Genomic DNA, 22,018 nt, shown 5'->3' with positions numbered 1-22,018 from the left:
ATCATAATGGTGATAAACAAAGAACTACCGTCAGACTCACAACAGAACGCTGCTACATACAGTTCGACTTAATGATTCGAAAAATAGTTTGACTAATTGCCCAACATAAATAAAAACTGTTTAATTTCATTTCTTGTCTGTCACGAGCAGAAAGAGACCATTCTACTTTTCTTCTGGAACCTGTACAAAATATTTAATATTATAAAAAGATAATTGGCCTATTCCATTTTTTAAAATGTAAAATATTAATTCAAAGTGACATCTCACTTTCATATAAGACAGACAACGGAATGGTCCTTTAAATGAGAGTGATGTCCCTTCATCTTGCCGGCTGGAGGGGACGAGCTCTCCCGTTCTTTTCCTTTTGTTTCTTGTAGTGCCTTTTGGTTTTCGTCGGCTTCGTGTCTGTTGACTACTGTTCATCTGTGCTTTTCGCTGCATTTCCCCTTCCACGGTTCTGGACTGTTTCCCGAGCCTGTGTCCCATTTTTGTCTTCTTCATCATTTAACGGTCTCAAACGCCATATCTACGCCATATTGACTCATGGATTTTCGTTGCTATAGAAATTCCCTTAATTAATAAACCCTTTTCGAAGAAACCTTTTTGTCATAGATCTTGAAAACAATACAAATCGGTCGTACTTCGCATACGCACGTTGTTTGCTTGAAATCCAGAAAGATAAATGCGCTGAAAAATCATTGCTTGTGATTTTCTGAATCATTGAAGCCAGATATTGTGCAGCGCGAAATAATGATAATAAATAAAGCAGAAACAATACACATTTCTTAACAAAGTGATATTCAACGAAACTTGTTAAACTTATTACTTTAGTTTCGACGCCACCATATTTCTCCTACCACCTAAAGCGGTCATTCGATAGTAACTAAAGGTTCACTTCCGACTGAATCGTATGGTGTAGTATAACAGCGGACCTTACAAGGAAACATTCGGTTACAATAAAAAATATGAACGATTGAAAAGTAGAAGCAAGAAAAATTACCTCTAAAGATTTCTAAAAAGAACGGAAACCAGTAAATCCTGAATACAGGGTAAAGCATGCAGATATTTCTCTTTTATCTACTCCCTTTCTTCACACATTTTGTATTTTCAGTTCTATGGGACCCGAAGTCTCGGCACTATAAGCAGGTAATCAGAGCGTTATATTTTTTTTTTTGACCAAGTCATGCAGCAGCAGATATGTAACAGCGAAAACCATAATTGTTTTCTACATTCGTAGAGTAAACTTTATTGATTTCTTGGATTTTAAATATCGATTTGTTACTAGAGCTGAACACACACGATCCAAAAAAAGGAAACAACTATTTCCTGTTCCTTCCCTAGCTCCTCGTGATTGCTGACATTATATTTACATGGTATTTGTTGTCGTCTGTGCTATACTTGAACGCCATAATTTAAAGCGATCTCAAATGTTTTTATCTTCCTGTGGTCCAAAATATATATATACCAGCAGATGTAAGCAAGGAATCGAGAGGAACAAGGGAGGAAACTCGTTGACAGGAGGACTTTGCAGGACTGTCATAAGATTATGGTCTAAGGGAAGTAACTGCATACTCTTTTACTTCTCTGAAGGTGGGGTAGTGTACCTTTATTAAGTAGTGTGTGTGTGAATCTTTTTGCGAACACTGCATGCTTGATCGGTTGATCCCCATATTTCGATTTATCGATCCATACAAAGGGGTAGGACTCCAGCACTCTCGATGAACACATACAAGACTTTGAACCAAAAAAATCAAACCTCTTAAAAATCTAGGCCCCCCCCCCCCACTATTTTTTATGAAAAAGGAAAAAGAAACAGAGGAGTGAAAATGAAAAAGAAATAAAAAGGTAAAAACGAAAACTAACAAAGCAACAACAACAAAGAACAGAACAAGAGAGCAAAAAAAAAAAAAAAAAAAAAAGAAGAAGAAGAAAAAAGGAAAGTGGAAACTAACGTTGCCTTACCCCACCTTGTCACATATCTTGATTAGGTTAATCTTTTTTGCTCTCTGTTTCTTTTAAAAAGTGCAGGGTTGTCTTCAGCCACGTCTGCTGATGAGGACATTTCTGGTACTTTTGCAAGCATCTTTTCTTTGACCATTTCCGGGTGTAGAACCGTGTAATAGCGCAGGAAAGACTGCAACGCGTGGCAACCGCGCTGAAAACATTTACCGAAAAGCGCACCTAGAAAATATATTCATTGGCACGAAGCTTTCAGAGGGGATGGAAGATGATGTGTGTGTTGGGGACTCTCTTCGGGTCTCATGTATGTCAACATAATTATTATTAATAAGAAGAAAGAAATTTATATAGCGTATTTCCATACATAACAGGAGGGTTAACGTGCTTTACAAAAGAAAGACAAATACACAAGGAAAGACAGATACAACATGTACATAACAGACACACACACACATATGCAGGCACGCGCGCGCTCACTGACAAAGGCCAAAACATGTTAACAAGCAAGCGAACAGAAATATCAACAGCCAAAATAACTGTACAGGTAGCATGTCGGTTCAGATTGGAATGGCAGGCAGTGCAAAAAGACGAGTCTAAGGTGGCGCAAGAAACCTGCAGAAAATATGGAGAAGCCCTATGCGTATGGTCTCAATACTCCTAGTGGCAATATGCTTGTTCCAAAGGGCAAGAGAGATGTAAGACTACAGAGCACGGTACTGTCAGTCTCCGCCCACACAAAGACGAATTGCACAGCAGGTGCTTCAGCAGTCGAAAAAAACTTGCAGCAGTTGTAGAAATGAGATTTGAGAGCTATACTGCTGAAACTTATCCACCCCCCCCACCAAAAAAAACAAAAAAAAAAAAACAACAACAAACAAAACAAACAAACAAAACAAACAAAAAACCAAACCAAAACAAACAAAACAACAACAACAACAACAAAACAAAAAACCAAAACAAAACAAAAAACAGCTGTATGATGATGCACACGAGGCAGGCCATTTTGTTAATACCCTGATGTTGTTATGAGGCGCTTTTGATGTTTTGGGTTCGTTTTCCGACAGTTACCGAGCTTTACATTAATATTGTGCTTAACAGATCAATCTCCGAGTAAAATAAAATACGACATTGAGCTCACCACACGTGGTTCTTAGTGCATATACTGACTCTGAAAAGCGTGTAGTATTAGGAAGAAAGATAAAAATGTGGAGGTCTTTGAACTCTGTGACAGAAAACACAACACATAAATACAAGCACAGAATAAGATTTTAACGCATGAAATAAGATAGGACGCGTAGGAGGAGTTTGAAGTTGCATTGGTAATCGACGTGAACATTGTATTATCACTAACAACAAACTTATGAGACTTATATTTAGTCCTCGCTCTTTTTCCAAACACTTTACAGTTCACAATAATTGCACGAAAAAAGCCGCAAAGAGCAACAGTATCAACACTCCCTAAATTTATCAACAGTTAATTTGAAAGCTGATTTCAATGTGCCAATAGTGTTGTCACTAGAGGCGATGGTAAAATTTTGCATATTCCTGGTAAATGTTAAAAGAAAATCAACTGCATTTTGGAAGTTTCCGTTAAATCTACAGTGATCGTCTTTTGCTGCCGGAACTCAGCGATTCTTCGCATTGTTTATCGCCCTTTATCTTTCTAATTCGTAGATCTAGTTCAGTGAGCTTGCCTTTTAGCTAAGATCACAGATAATATAAAGAATTTACTCTAACGTTTGTAAATTCACTTTCTGGGATATGTAAAGTAATTACTAATTCACTGATGGAGGCTAAAGAATGTAAGAAATTAATATAAACCATTTTTTTTCATGCTTACCTTCTTTGCGTCTTTTCTGCGTCGATCGTCTGCTTTTGTGGGTTTGTTTTGTTCATATCCCTCCGCAAACAAGATAGTCCGATTGTGATTGATAATATGTGCGTGATTTATATATTTTCTGCGTACATATTACAACATAATTTGGTAATTCTAACCATTCTGCTTCAGAAATTTGTAAATGTTAATTTAATTATCACTATACTAAATTAATAGATCTTATTGAGCTGTCTCACGCGGCGTAATCTCTTCCTCGAATAAACTGACGGCTATTTATAGGGACTGCCTTCTGCACGACTATTTCACGAATTTTTGTGATGAAGAAGGAAATTTTCTCAAGGAAACTGAACAAGAATTATTCCTCCTATTATGAAGATGGTTTTGTTCAAGGAAAAAAACGTAAACCTTTTTGGTTCGAGTGTTATTACTTTGTGCGAAATGTGAACCAACACAGTGTCACACCGTTGGTTCGTTTACGGACTCTCTCACAACATACATTCTGATGCAAATCATTTTAAATAAAATATTTCACAGAAATGTATGTTAACCTGCTTTAATCATGTTTTACAACTTTAAAACACTTCCCTATAAGAAGTAAAATAAAGACGAAAAAATTATCGCATGTTCCTCTCTAAAAATAGAGAACACAACACTTAAAATATGAGACCATGATCCATGAAAAAGACACAAGGAAAAGGAAAAGGACAGAGACATATTTCAGGCACATATGTGTCAGTAGGGGAAGTCTTGGCCTTCTGTCGAATACGCTACTGTTCGCAACCATAGAAAATAACAACAACAACAACAACAACACCATCATCAAATCTGACCACAGATTTCAATTTGTCAGTCGTCTGTCTTCCTAGCTGCCTTCAGTGTGTCTCTACGACGAGTCGATGAAAGGCGACGACAAGACGATGAACATTTCTGAAGTCCTGAGCCTACATTGTTGGATGTTTATGATGGCACTGGGAGTTCATTTTCAAGGAGGGGCGGTAAGGTGGACCGGTCTTCTTCTTTCCTCTCAACCATGTCTCGGTTGTTCACAACGTAATAACGTAGAAACGAACGCATAGCGAAGTATCCACGCTGTGGGAAAAAATCGTGCATTTATGATCAGAGTAACATTCACACAACAACAGAGATGACGTAGTAAACGTAAACTAATGTTTCTCGATGGAAGCTGCCTTCCAACCTGTAACATTTTAATAGACATTTATGAAGCAATGTCTTGTATACATTGCATACCATGACATACTTCTGGTAGTAGAATATTCCAGGCTTAAATGATTTGCAACAAAATTATGTACATTTTAACCTTGTTATAATCCTGCACTTTCATAAACGATACCAGCGCATGTTACCTGAGAACTTACTCACCTGTACTACGAATTCTCTGTCCGCTTCCTCCAGAACGAAATCTGTGGTAGAGACGTGACCAGTGTTGATGCCAACTGTTCGGTCCAAGTCACGTGACTGCATACACATCATTCAGTGACTAGTTACTTTTTGAATTATTAAAAACTATGGCACAGTTTTAGGAAGGCAAGTAATGTGTTTAGGCATCCTTCTTTGAAAGTACTCACTCGTCAACATTATATCACATTATATATCAATCTTCAAGCTCTGCGATATATGTATACACAGGTACACAATACGCACCCACTAATAGGATAATAAAAATTGCATTTATTTTTTTTTTTCGTAGTTTTTTTTGTGTTTGAAACTTGGGCTACATTCTTTAGTTATAAAGAGGTCTAGCTGTTCTAGATAAAATATGTAGGACTAAAATGTTTATATTTGCACCATCAATTTTATGAAAAAGGAGACGAAGGACTGAAATGTTTTTGCATCTTTATTATACATACTTTTTTGGGTCGAGGCTGTCACAGTGTTGGCGGTAATTTGTGTAAAACCCTTGAAACTACAAGGAGAGAAGAGAAGATGGAAACAGGCTGAAACATTTTACTGAGTGCTAGACACCAGCTTACCTCCACATACAGTTTTTTAACATTGAATACAAGTGTATTCTGGAGCATATCTAGGAAGTTCACAAAGTTCTTTATTTCCTTGCGTTGGTATCCCACGAAACGGGTCTGTAAACACACTCCATTTGCTTCTATGAAGTGAACCAGTTCGTCGTAGCGTATCTAGAACGAAAGACAGATGTAAGAGGAGTCGTGAGGTAATAAGAAAAAGAAATAAATAATATATCAGCAAAGGCAGGCATTTATCATTCCACTTTCCTAGCTTGCTTTGTTCTTACTTGGGAGATTAAAGTGAAATAAAAAAATAGAAGGGTAAATATAACAGCGAGACCAGCAATACTGTAATTAAGTTCAAAAGCGAGTAGTGGTCTGATAAGAAACCAAATAAACGATCAGAGAAAGTCTCCTTGGAAGTGTACCTTGCCATTTTTGTCTCGGTCTAGCAGGTCAAAGGCCTTCTGAACAGTGAAATTTGCTACCAAACAACAGCTCGGCTTGTGCTTTGGGAAACTCGTTCTCCTGTAAATTAAAAAATAAATCTCAAGGGATCTGATGACCCTTTGTAATGTCTCTGCAAAATTTAATAATTTAATTTAAAACACTGCCTCTTGAAAGGATGTTGTTGGATACTTTAAGCATCTACCTACAATCTGCTGCTTGTACGATGCACCTTCTGCCATCATAATACTGCAAAGTATTGCACTATAAGCCTCTAAGCTTATGGTTGTTTTTAATTATTTATTTTCGAATCAACCCTATAAACATAAGCCATAAATTAACATAGTGTTTTTAGCAAAGAGATCAGGAAGTCAAAATGACTCCATCATTCTTCACACGATACAAAAGTGTCTGCTGCAGTTAGTTATGGGTTAAAGTGCTTTTTTGACAGGCTGCCAGTAAAGAATATTTTGTCAACAACCTTATATTTTCCTTTGTGCTTGCTTATGATATATACTTACGTCCTTGAAAGCATTGTCCAATTCACTTATGCTGATGACATCATTCTGGTCAATGTTGTGTTTCTTCAAGACCTGGCAAACAATTTAAGAACGTGATATTTCGATTATATGACACATATTTAAGCTATTTCTTATACAGTAGATGCCCTCAACACTCCCCCAGTGAGTGTAGCAAAAACATCAACCACTTACCCAGCTAAAAGAAACAAACACCAGAGGGGCCGACAACACCGACAACAAAATCTTCAAACTCTCAGTACCAGCCATTGAAGAAACCCTGACCTACATGTCTAGCCTCTGTATTGATAAACCTACTCTCCAACACACCTAAAGCAACTTATCCCAGATGATCCAGGCTACCCTATAGATAGATCAATCTCAGTTCTATCATCCCTCTCTCAATCAGTCAAAAAACACTTCCATTAGCACGTAAACAGGAAATTATGTTGTTGTCTGCTCACTTTTAAGAAGTTATCTACCGCTTGCACAACCTTTCCGTGCTCTCTCTGGGCCCGCTCCTTCACCTTGGCTTCTTTTTGTCGCTGACTGCAAATAAAGACCGACAAGTACAAACCATCTGGAACCATCAACAGCAGCTTTTGAATATGTACATTTATTTACACCGTCTTTTGGAGAAGGAAAAAAGATTGATATTGTACTGCGAGTAGGTCTCACTCACTCACACACATTTCTTACTCACTCTCACTCGCGCGCGCTCTTTCTCTCAGCCATTCACTTCTGCTCCAAGTGGAAGCATAACAATTATTTTGCTCTTACAGGTATAACTTAGTTTTTGATTTGGGCTCTCGAGGAATAAGGCAGTCTGCTCGTTTCTCCAGGTTGTATCGTAAGATATCGTCCTCGCCATCTGCATACTGAACAGATTGACATCAACAAGTTAACATCAACAGACTGACAACTACAAATGCGAAGTAATCTGTTAATAATATTAATTGTCTATTAATAATAACAATAATATTTCAAGTAATGACAATATCATTGCATTGAAAGATTTTAAAATCGTATTTATCAATATTTTCCGTAAAGGTGATATTTAGGAATGTCAATCTACCATATCACAATAATACACAGAAAGAGAAGCTAGAGAAAGGGTGGCGAGAGAAATAAGAAAAAAGAAGGAGCAGAGAATATGCTAGAAACAGAAAAAAGTGAGTATCACTCACTAAAAGCATGCCCAGTGTCTTGTTGTTGAAGGCACCAAAGCGGTTGTTCCGCTCCATGATGATGGGTATTTCTTGTAAAGGTTGTAAGCGGCGCACAAATGAATCTTCCGGTGACATCGACAGATACCAACCTGACATCCGACATAGACGAGAACAGTTATAGCTGGGTATACCACAGTATTTATTTACTCTTTCCACACTCATTAAACCACAATGACACTGATATAACGTGTTGCAATAAGAAACTCAATAACTTAGTTTCTAGCAATACTTCTTTAAACATTTTGTTTCCTTTTTTTCCCTTGAATTCTACTTGCCCCTTAAATTTACCCTATTAATTTCCATTTACCCTCCATTGGCTCCAAAATCTGACGGAACAAGTATAAGGAACATTGAGGAAAATGCGATATAATATTCTGGGGAAAAACAGATAACAGGTACCTGAAACATTATGGTGGGGGGAGGAATACATATAACATTAGGGAGGGGAGAGTAATACATATAACATATAACATTCTGTATCGCTAAACCACGCAAAGAGATCTGTCCGCAAACTGCTGACGACCTCGATCCTTGCGCCAAAAGATTACGAGCATGCCGATGGAGACAGGTAGACAAAAGTAAGTTCCAGCTGCCAGGAAAAGGTAATCATCCTAAAAGCCTGCATTGGACACGCTGACACTGTAAAGAACGTTCCTTCGTTCCTTAGATGTTACGATACAGCCAAGATAAGTCATTGGTACAACACACACTGTGAGAGTGACAGGTACAGATAACTTTTTTTATCCTTCTCCTCAACCCAGCTACTAAAGTGCATCATTCGACTTCTGCCTTTTATTTTTACCCTCCGTCTGCTTCTCCACCAACGATGCATACTCACCGTCAAAGCAGTGGATAGGGTAGTTACACAGCACTCCACCATCCACATACACATCTTTCTGTCCATAGTGGTCGTACCGCAGTGCAGAGAACATTCCTGACGGGTAGACAGAGTCGTAGTGTATGATGTGTGTTACAGAGCTTAACTGTGGCATTGTAGATTAACATAAGTTAATATAAGGACCTAAAACATTTTTTTCAAACTTACACAGACAACATATAATAATCCACATTTTCCAGCAATTACAAAATCATAAAACAAAATTAATATTCTTAATAATGTGTTTACATATGAGAAACAAAGAGAGTTAGTTATCACAAATTCTTAGTTGTATTCATACCTGGAATAGCCATAGACATGCGCACAGCTACCCTAATAGGCATGTCCGGTGTAGTCTTAGGGTGGCAGTACTCCGTTGTCATCTGGCTGAGGTTGGTCACGACGATGCATAACATTTTTCCATTGAGGTGATATAACTGTAATGATAACGCAGCATATTTGTTAAAACAATAGCACAACAGGAAGTGCAAAACTAGTCGAGTGAGAGGTCAGTAGGGTGCAAAGCAAGGCTGCAGGAAGAACATTATCTCTGCTGGCTTCCAAAAAACGAGTAGACCGTTTCACACAAAATCATTAAACCCTACTTTCTATAGTTTTACATTATAAATTGGAAAGCTCTGGCAGTCAAAATTGTTTCCTTAATCATCAATGGTGGTCTCTAAATCGAAAACAATTTGCCCAGCAACCGGTTCAAACAGGGATAGAGACGTATCTGGTATCTAGTGAAAATGTCTGCCAAGTGGAGATGATATTTACTTCTTTGAATGTGAGGTCCGCATTGTTGGTCTTGCTCTTCACTTTGTCGCCAAACCAGTTGTAGATTTTTTTGCCAGGGTTCCAGCCGAAATCTCGTAACAGGTTGGGCAGCAGGCTACAGTAGCCACAGGAGTGATCTGTCATGTAACAGAGTTGACAATAAACAGCCAGTTGGGGAAACATTGCGGCTGAAAGTTTGATTTAAACCACTTGCCATCTTAAAATAGTTTACACGAAATGTGTAGATAAAAATGTACTGCATGTAATATCAATATATTTTAATATTGTTTTTATCCACGATATCTGTAACAATTAGTCCTATATACATCATTTTTTCCCCACGATACCTATAAAAATTTCGTCGATTCTGTCGCTGAGGAACTGTTCGACCTCGTCAGCCTTATACCCAAGAGCTAATAAAGCGGCCATCATGCCTCCGGCGCTGCTGCCAGCAAAACTTTTAATCTGCTCCATCAGGCCAAGCTCTTCCAAATACTGCACATATATACGCACAAACACATCTATACAAATAGAAGCAATATTTACAACTGCAGGTATTTGTCTTCGCTCATGTTCGCCTTCAACCTTCACCACCCATTCCCCTAAAATACTAATCTACATTAAGCTACCAATGTTTTGTCAGAAATGTGTTTAACTTGTGTCTGGTCTATTTATCTGAGAGAGTATCTGAGTAAACTTACTTTCACTGCCCCGCAATAAGCCAAACCCTTGTTTCCGCCGCCTTCGAAGACGAGATTCTCGAACTGGAAGCGGTACTTAGCCGGGTTCTCTCGCCTGGCCCGGAAGTCGACGTCATCATAGTGCGAAGACGACCTCTCGTACCTGCCTGCCATGTTACCGCGCGCACCGTTCCTCTCCACAACGATTTCCTGATTGTCCTTGATGAGCTCCTCGTGCTGACGAGTCCTCGTCCACCTTGCGGACGGCGCACGAAGACACATCGTTCTGACTCTTGGACAAGCTTTCGTTGAGAGCTCGGAAACGTTTCTTAGAGTAAGTCTCTCGGACATCGCTGTGCTTCAAGCGAACGCTGTGTTTGTTACCCATCTGCTTGTGATCACACAACTGCTTGGGAAGTTAGCAGTGGGATGGAGTATGCACAACCAGGTCTTGTTGTTATGTTTATTTTTTCTGTTGAAAGATCTGAAAGGTTGACTGGCAGAAGTCGTGTTCTAAAGTTGTAAAAGCAGAATGTCATCAGAATATGAGAATCTAACGAGCTGAAATGTCAGAGAAAGGCAGACGGTGTTGGCATTTGTCGAAAACTAGAGGGTGATGTTATGCCTGAAACAATAAGAGATAATAGGTGAGGTAATTCATTTGAGTAAATGACAGAGAATGTGAACAGAGACCATCACCTTCGGTATATTCGACTCCTGCATCCCCATCTTCTCTTTGACACCACTTGCCTCCTAATCGGTATTTAGAAGATACAGGAAACCATTCCCATTTGCGGACATAATATATATATAACATAATATATCTGCATAAACTGATATAAATGTCAATATTGATAAAGACACCCTAAACGATAAATTAACTCTAAGCAATCAACTCCATAGCTTGTATGCTTTTACAGAAGGAATATTTCCAGGGGTTGGGGGCGGAGACCGAAATAAAAGCCATTTTTCTGTTGCAGGAAAATAATTGGATTCAGATATAGTGACTACAAAAGCTTTTTTTCATAAATTCCATTGCGGAAGAAATATTTACGTAGTGTTACATATTTGCCCTGAAAGATGTGACGCATCCGGGTACAAATATAACTTAATTCGTCTCTGGCCAATGGGTCCGTGGGTCAAAGTCTGCTTGTCTTTATGCCTTTAGTTTTTTTCAAAAGTCTTTTCGAAATGAATATCCTGACTGGCGGTACCTACATCCTTTTCGTTGATCGTTCTCCCCCTTGACTCATAAACATCCGCACACGTGTACACGCATTGTTCTTAAAAGAATTCCACTTTTTACCATCGCATTTGTCAGGATGTATTAAGGGCATTCTTAGTATCCTACAACATATGACAAAGCAGCCTGTATGCATGACACGAAAGTCCGACTTTCTCTCTTTGGGAAATATTTACACTCCACGAGTTTCTCTTGTGAAGGAGAACGAAAAATACGACTAAAAGCCCAAAATATGCTGTTGCTCATTACAGATACGAACTACAATACTAAGACTTCCTCACCGTGACATGAAAACAATCTTTAAATGAAAAGGATTGTCGAAATACGATGGCACATCAGAAAAACCATGTGATTTCCGAATATTTTATTGCTTGAGAGCAACGTTTTCATTTACTCTCTTCAGTGACGATGGCTTCAACACTGTTAGACTGGCGATGAAACATGTCAACACGACCAGTTCGACTGACGAATCTGTACAAGATATGTTAGCAGAATTGTTTAAAGAAGCTGGGATGTTAGCAACAAGACACCTGTCTCTTTCCCTCTCATGCTTTTAACTCTCGTGGACTAACAATCTCATTTAACATCAATTTTAAATCTTCTACCAGGAGGGTTCAGAAAGAACCAGGAAGAAATTATGTAACGGATGTTATTAAAATGCTAGACAAAACGTTCCTAGTTTGTAGTATACGAGTCAAACAGACAAAACAAAGGTTTCGTAGAGTTGGAAAGTATTAGACAAATACGAGTAGAAAATATTATTATAGGGGTGACTGGAACGGTCTGTCAAGTTTCCAGATGGATTGTCAAATTATAAACGCAATAATGATAACAGAGGATAGGTTAACTTGGAATTTAGCAGACATCTGATGTAAACTGAGACCTGAAGCGCAACGATATACTTGGCAAAAACAAACAAACAAAACGTGTTTCAGCAAAGTAGATTACGTCCTTTTACTAGGACAGATATTCTCGCATGGACTGATGGCAGCTAGCCATGCTTTGCATTCGGGAGGCTATGATGCAGGGGATGAACAGGAGTTATGCAACAGCCCTTTCCCAGCTCTTAGATGCAGAGTTATTGACCTTTTGTATAGAGACAGGCAGACAAAAAAATTAGCAGTTTTTTTTAAATGGTAAGCGGTAATCTCACATAATGCAGCGCGTTTATCGGTGAGCGTGGCATGATGGAAAGATCAGGACAGCTGTTAGCAGCAACTGATGGATGATGAGTGACAGACAGAATCCTTGAGAGAGGAAGCAGATGCAGATGCAGATGCAGACCGCTTGTCTGTCTCTCTGTTTGCCTTATAGAACATGCCCTTTTAAAAATGAACGAATAAATTGAAGAGTATGCAAAGAAAAGAAGGATGAATGAATGAGTTATTCTAATCCTCTGTGCTTCAAAAGAGAATATAGATGGAGATAAACGAATAAAGATGTGGAAAAAGCTTACGATTATGCCACATGACGATAACTGAAGCCTCTCTTGAACCGATACAGTGCAGTATGATTAAGGGCCCACTTGCCCTCGACTGCAAGAGCTTCTTTTACGGTTTGTGACAAATCGCGACCTATTATTCTAAAATAAAAATTCTTTTTAGTATAATAATGCAATCACTGCTTTTCAGAAAAGCTAGACAGATAGCTCAGGGAAAGGCAACATGTTGAGAATTTACACATTCTTTTGTCTACAGCTGAAAGTTGAGCCGGTGAAAATTTCTGCCTTTGTGAGACCTTGACAAGTCGAGAAACTAGACCAAGCCTGCTTAGCAGATGCTACCAAGAAATGCTGAAAACATGGACCGTCACTTACTTGTAATCTGTTGAGAGATGGATAACTCTGTCAGACATACGTCACATCCGCCCGTCTGACGTACTGATCCACCAACCACATCGATCAGCAAAACTGTCTCTTGCATGTAGTCTTACTGTCCAACATCTCGGACATCGACAGTTGCTGCCTGCAGTCGTCTGACAGAGTTTTAGAAAGATGCAGTCTGATTTGAGAGGACTGCAGCAAGACAGTTGATGGAGACAAAGCACCGTTTGTTGCGAACCGAATGGTATCTCACCTGATATCAGAAGCCGGAGAAAGCCAAGAGCTAAAGCCGAATTCCCAAGGCTCAGGAGAGCAAGTGCAATCTGCTGTATTTTTTCCCCACCTGTTCTTTTTTCACGCCTTCCAATTAAATGATGGAAGATATGGAACGAGGGGAGATTTCCTCGACAATTTTTCTCCTGAGCCATATTTTGCTGGGACTTATTGTATAATTGCCAACCACACCTTCCCCAACGATAAAAACTGTCAGCTTGAAGTTTTATTTTTGCTTTTGTTGCTTAATTTATATTAAGCTCAAGCAAACGGAAACCTCGCCATTAGTGCAGCTCATCCAGGAATAAATTTAAAGTATACTGGATGTTTGAAAGGAATACTAACAGCTCCTTTAACTGGCTACAAATCAACAGTTTCTGTAGCATTCAGCCAATTAATTTCTTCTGCTGCTTCCTCAAGAAACATTGACACTTCTTCAGTTTAGCTTCTGAAGAGTTTATTTCTGAAATATGTATGCTTCACGTGTATAGTTTGTAACGAAGTTAAGAAATTTATGAATTTAGAGCTAGTGAAAAGAGCTGACGATTAACATGAAGCAATCATTCCAGACGCACCACAGGTACTTTTAAAATTCGCACAGTATGACCATATAACGGTCACCTGAATCTCAAATATATTTATCTTCCCAGCTTTTTATTTATGTTGGATGTCAATTCCCGCAGTCACATTAAGCAAGCACTTAATATTTTGGATTAGGGATATCTAAGTATTTAACGATATGGACTTTCAACCCTGCTTTGAAACATTGGAAAAGTTTCGTCTCTTGCATCTTGCCTATGTTGATACTTATTTGAGATACAGGGAAAATGAACACTAAAGTCTTCTTTGACTGCCGAGCACCAAGAGAGGAGGACGAAAGCAGATAATTACAAGCGGACCTCAATCAGTTTTCCTTGCCATCTTGACTTGAGTGCTCTTGAAAAGCTAGAAATCGCCAAAGCAAACAGCAAACAAACCCCACAGTATTCTCCACCACTTGGAAGAAGCAAAGAACTGACACAAAGTGATATGCTAAAGCTCACGTGCGCTTATTGTTATTATTGTTATACAAGCTATACAAATAAGGTGGTTTTTTCTTTCAAATGTTGCGAGCCACCTGTACATAAATTTTATGAGGATGCGATAGAGAGACGCTAACCTAGAAAAACACATAGAATCTTAAAATTGCGACTCCTGGTGATGTTTTATTTAAAGAAAAATCTTATTGGCTATACGATTTTTTTGCAAATGGCGTTTGAAGATGTGACAGAGGCAAAGCTTTGTTTCCTTAGCTTGCACATGGCACACCATAAACAAAGTTAACAGCCTTTATCGTAACGAGAGCTTTTTGTTTGTTTAGCTTATACTGCAGGTGGGGAAATCACAGAGCACATCACGCTCGGCCACGGGGTCGGTAGAGATAAAAATTAAGAAATATCCAGAATGGGTGCAACTAGTGTGCTGGCCTGTGCTGAGTCAGCGTGCTTCTTTCCCGGTTACTCTTATCTCTCCATTTCCTTCTATTTTTTTTTTTCTCGACGGTTGAAGGTTACTAGTGCCACATTCAGACAGCTTGTATAGACGATCGCTATCCACTACTTTCGGTTTTAACAGCATAACCGTTACAACGTCTTTTGTATGAGAAATACTACAAGGGTGCAGGACCTCCAGCGATCTGCAGCATGTTATGTATTCAACCTGTCTCGGAACCGTACAAAAAGTTATCTGACTTTGATTATTTATTTATTCACAGTTTATCTGAAGAAGTCATGGAACATTGCACTATTCCTCGTGTTACTAGCGTGTAGAAAGATGGGAGCTTAGTGATGTGTTATTGTATGCAAAGTAAATACACAAGGGAGGAAAAGATAACAATTTTGAGAAGAAATAAACACAAGGGACGGTAGCTGTCATTATCTGGGCCGATGGAGAGCCCGCTGCTTTATTTCTTTCTAGCCTCTGGTGTAAAAAGTAAGCTAGAATGCTTATAAACGCACTGCTTGCGTGACATGCAATTCCGTTGCTAAATAGTTGCATCTGGAAACTGTTTTCCTCTTTCCCTGATGCAGGTCCACAGGCGGAAGATCCTACAATCCACAGAGAGTACAGGGCTATCACCTTGATAGCCTATCTCCAAAAAGCTGTGAGAGGATGCGTGGTGCGCAAGAGCTGTCACACAAAAAATTATATTTTAATCTACTCAAAACGAAGGCGGCCTCCTGTTAGACATCCGTCACACAACCCTGCGACGACGAAAACGACGATAGCAACTGTCACAATACTACATCGACAAATCCGGTTTCCAAGGAAAAAAATGTGTTTGCTGAGAAGGTGAAAAGTGGATCACCTGTTAGCATGCCCGCATCTCTCCCAGAATACATAGATGAGTGTTCTATATTTATTTCTGTTTTGACACGCATGTTCTAAGCCCTAAAACTGGCAAGACAACACGAGGAGAAAGGGCAGTGACAGACTGACAATGAGATGTAGCTGTACTACCAGTCACTTCTTTACAATGACAAGGAAATCACAAGGCATCCCTACCCCCTAAACTCATCATACGTGTTTAATCAGTCTTAAGACATCTGGATACAAGGTCGATGCGGAACATGATACGAAAAATAACTTCTCGCAGCAAGAACGGAAATTCAAATCACAACATAGTTACAGATAGATACTACAGGGTTGTACAACATGTAAACTGTTTAGAAGACAATGGATTTCAAGTGTATAGAAAGACCGGGAGGGAAAAAAACTGTAAAGGTCTATGTAAACACGCTAGTAGGTAAATCATATGTTCAACCCCCATCCATTACCACTACAGCCGCCTGGATTGTCGGAAACTTCAAATCCGCGCAAGCTTACTCACCTGGCCTTCTCGTACTGAATTCCAGACGAGCGCCACACGTGTTTGCCTGTTTCTAGGCCACTGCTGCACCACCAGATGAGAGTTCAGTGTGCTTCCTGTCTATCCTGTCTATCCGGCTGATAAACTCTGACCTCGAGAAGAAATAAGTTTATAAGAATATTAATATCTTCGTCTCCTCGGGAACATTTTTATTTTCTCTTGCTTTCTGTTCATGCCTTCAGTTCACTCGCTCTTTCCAACGGGGTTTGCATAACGGAATCGAGGATTAGAGTGCGCAGGTAGACGCGCCTGCTGGTTATTTATACGCGAGTGGCGCAGATAACTCGCCGGAAGAACGCAGGGGGCTGCAAGCCAAGCCCACAGTGTTGTCAGAACATCGCAAGCACGTAGGCTGCAAGGGTGCGCAAAAGGGCAGAGAGATATCCGTCTATAGGTCTGTCCGTCTGTAGGTCCGACTACAGTATCCTACTACAGTATCCTGCTGCAGCATCGAATGAGGCTGGCGGTACGTGACTGGTCAAAGCCGGGTCATCTGCGGCACCGCGAGCTGAGATTAAAATAAATACAGCATTAAAGCCTTCAATAACTATAGCCTTATCCTAAATAAAATCTTTCGAAAAATGAACGTATTTTCAAGGAAAGATCTACCTCTTATTCATACGCAGCATCAGTGGAGCAAAATGGCGAAATAGTTGTATAACTTGTCAGCCTGTGTTGGGCAACAGGTGTACGACGTTTACAGTGAAGCTGTCACGAGACTCGCTCGCTCTCCCCCCCCCCCTTCTCGCTGCCTTCATCATCCCCTCTCGCTGGAGTATTCCGTTGCCGATACAACGATCTGTGGATTTGTTTAGGTTTCAAGTGCCGACCGCCACATGCATACACACTCACACACGCGCGCTCACACATTGCTACGCTCTGCTTTTATCTATAAACTTTCACTTCTTTTTAAAAACTGCGAATGACTAATACAAATTGTTATAGAAAGGTTCAATAATTTGTGTCACGCTGATGCCTTATTGAACTATGTTCGTCGAGTCCTTTCATCCACAGTTTCACCGGCAGGCCTGAGATAACGCGAGCTGCACACGCGAGTTTCCCACTGACTGGCTGATGGGTGCAGCACAAGTTTCATGGGGAAAGGAGGGGTCAGGGGTCAGGAGGAAATGCTTTGCAAGGAAAGGTAATTATATATTGGCAGTCGATCAAGGTGGAAGTTGTTAAAGATAAAGCTGGAAGCATCGGGGGGCTAGAAAGGAGTTGAGGAAGACAGGGAGGGGGTATAGCGGTTGCTAGGGGAAAATTACATACCGGATAGGACAAATATTGCACCGAGGTAGATCGAGTATGAGTTTGAGCTAATATAGTTTCCTTGCATAAGACAGAGATAAAAAGCAGGTACTTCTTACTTACCTACTGCCTTCTGGGTTGTATAAACAACTTTTACAAAAAACACCGATTCAGGATGAGCGCATGAGTGCCTCTGATTCTCAACTTTCACCTACATAGCTTAAAGTCATCATACAGCCCTTGCAGAGACTCCTACCTAACATAAAGCAGCTGTGAACACATCGGGTGGCAGCGAAGACCTACCCTTTAAACAAATACAAGGCACGCACGCACGTAGTCATACACAAGTGTTAGGCCGCCCTGCAAGTGTAGGTTAACCAGAATTCCCCTTGCAGGGGGTTGTTTCAAGCCAAGCAAGCTTAAGGCTATATCACAGCAAAGTAGCTAACCCTAACCCTGAATAGTTTGCGCTTCTTGCAGATATCAGTAGATATATAGGCGGTATAAACATAACCTGTCAATTTCAGCCTTCAAAACCCGTTAATTAATTATCCACTAGTAAAGTACGCGATTCGCACCTGCGATCAACGAGCGCTGCTAACAGTGGACTACGTCACGTTGGTGCACCATTCACAACATTGCCAGCCGTCAACACCGGTCAGAGCGACATTTGGGTTAATCGGACGTTGAAAGTCTGCATTTCTCGAGCTTAAGTTTTTCAGAACCACGAGAAATGCAGACTGTCAGCGTCCGAATAATCCGATCTGTCGCTCATTCTCTCTCTCTGATTGGTGTTGACTGGTGGCAACCTTGTGAATGGTGCACTAGCGTGACGTAGTACACTGTTATCAGCGCTCGTTGATCGCAGGTGCTAATCGTAGCGAATAATTAATTAAAGGATGGGTTTTGGAGGCTGAAATTTACAGGTTAGTTTTATATCGCCTATATCTACTGATATCTGAAAAATGCACGCAAACCGTTCAGGTTAGTCTTTAAGATTTGCCAGCCCCTTGTGGTCTCAATACTTTTTTCTTGCACAACCTCACTGTAAAAGCTATACTGTGCCACGATCGTGGCTTTGTTTCACTGCTAATCGCCAAACATGCGCAAGACATTCGTGTAAGAACCACTGTGACTAGAAAGGTTACCGAAAGCTCACGTGCACGTGCAAAGAAAAGTCAAGGGGAAGGCGACCGCATCACGTGCACGTGGTCAGTGCATGTGGGTCAGTCTTAAATTGAGTTCATGGTAAGCAATGCTATCTCGAGGCCGCCGCTCGACTGCCGACAGAAGACAGCTATTTCCACTACAGTTAACGATGTTTACAAACGAAAGTAGTGAATATTAACACTGGCGTACGGTGGTAAATAGCTCGTCAGAATAAATATGTGATACAAAGATTGTTGCGCGCGCACACACACATACGCGCGCGCGCGGTTCGCATTACACTCAGCAAGCGTTAAAATACTTTAAAGCCATTCACAGTATGCAATGTTATCACCTCCCGTATCATATGTGTTATTCTTTTCCTTATTCTCTCACGCGTGCATTACACACACACACATCAGTCTGCATACTTTAAAATGCGGACTAATTATTTATGAGAGGTCAAAGATGCTTTTTGTAGGAAGAAGTGCATTACTCGCTCTCGCACCGTCATCAGCTTTACTTGCCAGACAAAAATTAAACCGATGGAAAAAATCTCCATCACCCAGTTCCTCAAATGCAGTTCATTAACGGCACACAAATCAACGCCCCACTCCTTTCTGTTCAATCTACTCAGTTCCACTCCCTTTGTTCAGTGGGATCGTACCCGATATTTCTGTTTAGGTACCTTAACATAGCTGAGAATTTAGTTTAGTTCCATTCGTCGCTGACGGAACACCTGAACACCTTTACATACTATGCCTTCAACATGTTTTACACACGCTCGTCTGCTAACGACAAAAAAACCTAATGGAATAAACGCCTCTAAAGGGGAGGCTACTTCGGAACAAATACGCTAAGCTTCATAATTTGGTGTGGATTACCTCCCTTGAAAATGGGTAATCATCCTTCAACGCAACTATATTCCCAGTCTTTTAGTTAATAAAAAAAAAAAATTGTGTAACCTTTGCGAAGATGTACGATTTACATAAAAATCGTATTGTTGAATTACTAATAAGAAAAATCATCATCAGCATTACCATTCTTTCGTCCCTAGAGATTAAAATTATGTTGCATGCGTTGGTAGAAAAGTGAACGGAGAGCGATGCTAGATATGAAATTTTCATTCCTGCCTTTTCTGCGATGTTACTGAATAATTATTTCTGGTTAAAGGCCGGCAAACACTGTCCTTTGATACCGAACACACTGAGCTATCAGGGGAGATTAACACGAGTACAGCTGGGTTTCCTGGTTTACAAATAAATGACAAGATCATAGACATATGGCTAGACTCACCTTTCTGATGGCATATACGTTGAGCCCATTTGAATATAATATGGAATCTAGAACCTTTTCGAATCATCATTGTAATACTTTTTTTTTTTTAGTTCGGAATATAATGGTAATGCTAAACTGTGAAAATAAGATATCAAATCAAACAGTTAATGAAAGAATAGAACAATTAAAATAAAATACCCAAAGGTGGAAATGCAAAGGTGAGAATCTTTATAATGGCTGTAAAAATTAAAGTACTAAGCACGCTGCAGAAGGGAGAATTCAGAGCACGTGGGAAGATGATCCAGTAGAGAGTTGACAATACACAGCGAAAGTCTCACAGTACCGGAGTCAGTGTCAGAAGAAGGACATGGGGAAGAATAACGATGAGTGGCAGAGCAAGCGGTGGATTTTTTTTTCAAAGGACGACCATCACGGTCGCGGCGGGTTCGAAGCCGTCATCTCGGTGGGGTATCGACGTTTACAGAATGGGAAACGGAAATTTTCTTAATCTTTCAACTAAACATGCTGGAAGTTTAAGAGTAGCAAGGGAAATCAACAACACTCAGCTGTCATATAAAGAAACTGTATAGTCATCAATCAACATTTGTAGACCAAAGTGTTGGTGAAATAAGATTTGGAGTATTTTAAGAAAGGAGAAACTATTACAAGAATGAAATGCAGCCAGATTACAAAAATATAAATCAAGACAAACATTAAATCGATACTAGAGGAGAATTGCCGAGGAGGCTGAGTTGTAGAAAATAGAGAAAACGGAACAAGCAATAAGAACTAGAGCCAAACTCTATATAATGGCGGAGAATGTAACCGTTCAAGTGAAATCCACAACAAACAGAAAGCAAGGCAATTACAAGTAAGATAACAATAACGAAGAAAATCTTAAGAGAAACGAATATGCAACTAAATGTTACAGTATGTAACTAAAAGAAACCTGTGGATACAAATTAACAGAGACGTTGCACAAGATAAGAGAAAAGTCGCAGGAGAACAAAGCAGCCTGGTTATCAGCACCTTACTTTATTATTTTATATATATATCACTCACACACTTTCACTACCACTACACATCAAGAAAAGATCAGGATATGTAATCATCACTCTAAACATTGCTCAAAACTTCTATGGACATAGCCTGTAAATAGACCTGGTCCTCATTGTGAAAAAACTTTGTAATGTTGTAAAGGCGCCCAGATGGTAACAGGACACAGCAAGCAGCTGGTGTGTGCGTGGCCACAGTAGATCAGCAAACATTGCCGGGTATTTCTTCCTTACACCTTAACAATAACATGGTCCACATAAACAGAAACATGGGCTCGCCTCATTAATGTTTCATGACCATCGTAAAGGCTGTGATTTCTACTTCGGTGCACTTATGCTCAGCCCGTTCACGAAAATTAACCAAAAAAAGTTATATTGTATATCTGTCTCTAGTCCCCCTTCCTATGTGTTGGAAATGAAGAAGACCCGGAACTCTGGTGCAATACCAATGAGAAAGTGTTTGATGTTTCAAACATTGCAGTTGGAAGACGTCTACTTGCTTGACTGTTCTAATCTGACTTCAAAGCTATCAATGATCGCTTTCTTTTAAATTGTTTTTTTAGGAAACAGTGGACGATTTTGCCTATGCCTTTTCTGTTCGGAAAAAAAGCTAAAGGCTGCAAATGCTCCCCCCACCCCCCAAAAAATGTAAGAACATTGTAGAATGTCCTGGCGGCCATACGCTAAGAAATGAAAAGCAAACCTGACGGCAAAAGGCAAATTGAGAAGCAGTCTCATT

General features: G+C 39.8%; 1 protein-coding gene and 1 long non-coding RNA gene across 2 annotated transcripts in view; both read right to left on the bottom strand.

The window, feature by feature from the left end:
• Positions 1-3,843, bottom strand: part of LOC112564125 — a 52,309-nt gene extending 48,466 nt beyond the window's left edge. The window contains exons 1-2 of the long non-coding RNA XR_003099151.1: positions 3,800-3,843; positions 1,968-2,155 (exon numbers count right to left, since the gene is read on the bottom strand). This is a non-coding gene — a long non-coding RNA (uncharacterized LOC112564125). The remainder of the gene's footprint in view (positions 1-1,967; positions 2,156-3,799) is intronic.
• A 490-nt stretch (positions 3,844-4,333) lies between these two features.
• LOC112564675 lies at positions 4,334-17,049 on the bottom strand. The gene is given in 15 exon segments (XM_025239657.1): positions 4,334-4,885; positions 5,177-5,272; positions 5,788-5,946; positions 6,204-6,257; positions 6,259-6,300; positions 6,744-6,815; positions 7,205-7,289; positions 7,521-7,618; positions 7,928-8,058; positions 8,808-8,903; positions 9,148-9,283; positions 9,624-9,760; positions 9,971-10,118; positions 10,325-10,928; positions 16,511-17,049. Coding segments are annotated over 14 exon segments (1,716 nt in total). The 5' UTR covers positions 10,655-10,928; positions 16,511-17,049; the 3' UTR covers positions 4,334-4,753.
• Between the last annotated feature and the right edge of the window lie 4,969 nt (positions 17,050-22,018).

The sequence above is a fragment of the Pomacea canaliculata genome, linkage group LG5 (assembly GCF_003073045.1).
Source record: "Pomacea canaliculata isolate SZHN2017 linkage group LG5, ASM307304v1, whole genome shotgun sequence".
Classification (NCBI taxonomy): Eukaryota; Metazoa; Mollusca; class Gastropoda; order Architaenioglossa; family Ampullariidae; genus Pomacea; species Pomacea canaliculata.
This window is presented reverse-complemented; position numbering and strand designations above follow the sequence as displayed.